Source organism: Austrofundulus limnaeus, unplaced genomic scaffold, assembly GCF_001266775.1.
Source record: "Austrofundulus limnaeus strain Quisiro unplaced genomic scaffold, Austrofundulus_limnaeus-1.0 Scaffold180, whole genome shotgun sequence".
In the NCBI taxonomy this organism is placed as follows: domain Eukaryota; kingdom Metazoa; phylum Chordata; class Actinopteri; order Cyprinodontiformes; family Rivulidae; genus Austrofundulus; species Austrofundulus limnaeus.
In genome coordinates, this window is record NW_013952582.1 from 1,057,041 (window position 1) to 1,061,408 (window position 4,368).

At 38.3% G+C, this 4,368-nt stretch overlaps 1 protein-coding gene across 1 annotated transcript in view; it reads left to right on the top strand.

Annotated features, from left to right (window-relative positions):
* The window catches only part of phkb (phosphorylase kinase, beta), a gene marked incomplete at its 5' end in the record, with an annotated part of 79,801 nt that overhangs the window by 55,909 nt on the left and 19,524 nt on the right, over nucleotides 1-4,368 (top strand). The window contains 1 exon segment of the mRNA XM_014018007.1: nucleotides 3,506-3,589. Within this exon segment, the coding sequence (XP_013873461.1) occupies nucleotides 3,506-3,589 (84 nt within the window).

Below are 4,368 nucleotides of genomic sequence, written 5' to 3' on the forward strand. Positions count from 1 at the left end.
TCATCCCCTCCAGCTTTCTGAGGACCCCATTTTTGTGCTCCCTGGCGACCCCCCAAGGGGCCGTGGCCCCCACTTTGGAAAACACTGTGCTACATCACAGTCATCCCTACTGTTAAACTTGTACCCATGCCTTGTTATAACATGTTATGCATGTTATTGTTATTTATATTTCTCATGTGTGTAAACAGGTCAGAATAAAGGATTTGTGTCAGTTTAGACTGTGCTGTTTTCCACCGGCAACAATTGTTGCCGAGTACAAAACCTACATTTTCACTAACACAATCAACATAAAATGAAAAAAGGTCATAAATATTATGTTTTAGGGAGGTCAAAGGAATGAAATGCATGCAGTTATTTTGCAGGGAAAAAAACTGGGGTTAAATGGGAAAACTTGAAATATTTTAATAGTCATTGTTTTATTGCAGAACCTCTTAGAAAATCTATAAGAGCTTAGTGTATCATTTAGTGTCTATAGCTGTAAATCAGTAGTACACATCCAGCAAGCCATTTCTATAAGGATGAATGGCTTCCATTTTTATACCTTAAATCCAGTTTCTCCCCTTTTTTCTTTTATTTTTAATGTGAGATAATACTGGGACATCAACAATGTGGTTTTATATGTTTAACAAAAAATATCTGGCAGAAACTACAGCTAAGAAAAAAACATGTACGCTCATTGCTTTTGGAAWGGTTGTCAGAAATAGGTGACTTTTTTATAGCAATAAAGGCTGTCAGCCTGTCTCAAGACTGTAGAGAACATGATCATTAACATGGTAATTATCCATCTATGCAATAAAGATGACTGAAGAGCAACCCACACACTCCTTACCCCAGGAATAATTTCTTATTTTGCATTCCAATGCAATTTGGATCTTTGTCAAGTCAAAGAGAAAAATAGAGAGACATCAATAATGGTGAGAGGTTGTTGCCTTTTTGACCCAATGAAGATCTAAGTGGGATGGAAATGTAAATTAATAAATTATTCCAGTGATAAAGAGTTAGTGTGCTGGCTTTTCCTCATTCCTGCTTATTGAAAGTCTCGGCAGCCTTGCACCTTTATCTGTGTGCTCTTCATATAACCTTAGTTATTTTTATTCAATTCATCCAACTATTACCATCAGGTGGTTTCAGTTCAGTTTTATATGCTGTCTTGCTGTGAAACAGTTTGACCAACTGAGCTCTCTGGACCTGAGGATTATAAACTTGCGTCACAAGCAGACATAAAGATGGCCCAGATTGACAGCTGCTCATCTTTCACTCAGAAGCTCCGTACCCCCAGGACTGCTTTCTAAGCCTGTTTYTATTCCCTCTGTGCACCCATGACCGTATATACCCAGATATGAAACMAATTATGTTGCAAAATTTTCCAACAGCACTGTTATCAGATCACAAACCATGTTGAAACTTCATGTTATTTGATTAGTCTTGTAGTGTGTTGCACAAAGTTTAATGTGCTGCTTTTAGTAGTCAACACCAAAGAACTGATTGTAAATTTTACATGAGAGTAATAATTTATAGTCCTGTCTGCAACAGGTTTATGTTGTCAGGCATCAGGATGACTTTATAAGATCTGTCCTGCTTCATTAAAATCRCTTCAAAAGAAGTACATCTCTTTAAAAAAATGAAATTTCTTAAGTTACCCCAGAAAAGGATTATTGTACCATTCTATAAGGAGACAACAGAGAACATCCTGTGAGATCTTTACATAAACTAGATGAACAAAGAGGTAAGGAGCAGGAGTTGTTGTTAAATCAATTCAATTCAAGACTCTTTATTGTCCCCAAGGGGCAATTTGTTCCACAGCCAGTAGRCATAAWAACAACAAAAACATTCATGCACAAATACACAGAAATCACAGATGTTCATTAAGGAATTGAACTGCTGCTGAGTTTTTAAATCTGTTAGTCCTACATTTGGTCAACTGATACCTGCGTCTAGACAGAAGCAGCCTGAAGTCACCATAGAGTGGGWGATCAGGGTCTGCCAGAAACAGTAAAGCTGTCATCTGTGAAGTCTTTTAGGTGACTCAAGTTGAGAAAGTTTTGGTCATTTTAACCTTAGGTGAAACAGACAGCATTCCTTCAGGACCATAGTGCTACCTATAAAACAACACAAACAGTACAGCATTTGAAAAAGAGACATGATCACAAGTCATATAGTCATAAATGACTTTCCAGGTTGGAAGAGGGTAAAAAGTTTGTGTGAGGCATCACCAGGTCCTCCAAAGTATTGGTGACTCTGTGGTATGATGTTATGTGTGATATAGGTCTGCAATAGATAAGGAAAGAGACTCCACTGGTCCTTTTAGCAGTGATGCACCTGATTTCGATGATCTTATTAGATCAAATGTTGAAAGTGAAGAGGACAGCTGCTGGATGATTATCTTTCCTCAGTTTGCATAGAAAATAGAGAAACAGTTCTTTCTTAGTTGTTTATGAGGACATTTAGAAATTTTTGACATTCTCCACAAAAGCTCTGTTAGGARTCAATGTACAGTAGTTGGACCGTTTTCTCAGTTTCCAATAACTATCTTTTCAGTTTTGTCCACATTTATAGATTGCATTGTAAACATTTAAATTTTTGAAATACACTCAAAAAGAAAAGGAAAGAAAGAAAATGTAAAGCACCTTTCACATTTTACTTTTAAAGAMAATTTAAAAGTTGCTCTATATTTACTCAACTCACTTGAGTGGAACCACTTGACATAACTTGTTATTAAATTACATTAAATACAMTATTTCTGTTTTTGAGTGTAAGAGCAGATAAATGAATCCTTAAAGTGATCATCTCAGCCAAGAAATACAACAKTTTGCTATTGTTTATGCATGTTTAAATTGTGTCTAATAAGGACTGAAAAGTTGCAAAAATTACTTCTGGTTTTGGACTATAAGTCACTGTTTTTATTTTAAATTGCATGTCAGTAAAAATCATTCCAAGCTGGCCTCTAAATAAAGCTGAAAGGAAAGTATGTAAACTTCCAGAAAATGGTTAACGTTGCTATATTTAGCCACCTGCTTGTTTATGCGTCACATGGTAGTACGTTGTTCAATAAAAAACACAGTTCAGTGTTTTTTCTTATGGGTCTCCGTTTGTCACTACAGCATTTTTATTAGGTACCAGGTCTCCGGTGCTCACAGGTGTGCAGCTCTGGGACTTTCATTACAGCTGGTTTTCATAACCAAACACTGAGCTATTATCAGTCACTGCTTCTGTCGTATGGACAATATTTCATCACAGCAGTTGCAACAAGACAGAATGTCTCAGTAGGACAGGCAGATATTGGACTCGTGCTTTTAATACAATATGGAATGAAACTCTGCTGCATGACATTTCAAATCAAATATATACCCTCCCTTCTCAGAGCAGCATAGATGCAATCGCAGAGCCTTGTACTGATAAATCTGCCACTGTTGTTTACTCTGTAAACAGAAAGGTGAGCAGGAGGATCTGAATGCTGTTCTCACTGACMGGGTATTTATTTTTGTGTTTGYGTGTCTTTATTCAGGCGTACCGTTTTCTAGCCATCAATAAGAAGCTGGGGTTGAGTGGGCGTCCGGACAGACCTGTGGGCTGCATCGGAACCTGYAAGGTGTGTTAGTCTGTACATATCCACACACACACACACATACACATGCACCTCTTGGATGTAAATGCATATGTGCAGAACATGTAGCTGTGCTGCACAGGTCATGGCTGGCTGCTAACGCCCACACTGCTTTTATTAATCTATAAGCATTTCTCAGACCCCAAATCATGTCCCAGACGCACATAAAATGGCATTACATCATCCGTTTTAAAGGTTTTTATCAGTAAATTTGGCTCTTGTTTTGTCAGTCTTTAGTTTGGATGCCATTCTTTCTTTTTGAAATTCCTGTCAGACCCTAAGACATTCTGACATTTAAGTGTGCGTTTGCATGCGTCATTTGCGTGCCACTGTTTCGTGGTATTGCTCACGGTTTCTCCCAAATGAAGGTCACCTCACAGTCTGATAAGTCGAGCTGTTGCCGTTCATTCAAACAAAGGCACAGGCGGACAAATGAATCATGGCTCCCCACACATTGCTAAGACAATATTATAATGGAACATTTATGGGGAAAATGGCAAACTGCCAGAGGACATTATCATCATCAGTTTTCTACTAGCTGTGTAAACGTTCTGTGAATTGTATGTGTGAGCTGTCAGGAGTAGTCCTGTGACTTCTCTGTGCCCCTTCCTTCCCAGGATTGATGGCTTGTTTTATACTCTGTCCAGAATAATGCATAAGTGGCCGCTTATGAGCCATCCGTCATCTAATGCAGTTGTGTGTGTGTGTGTGTGTGTGTGTGTGTGTGTGTGTGTGTGTGTGTGTGTGTGTGTGTGTGTGTGTGT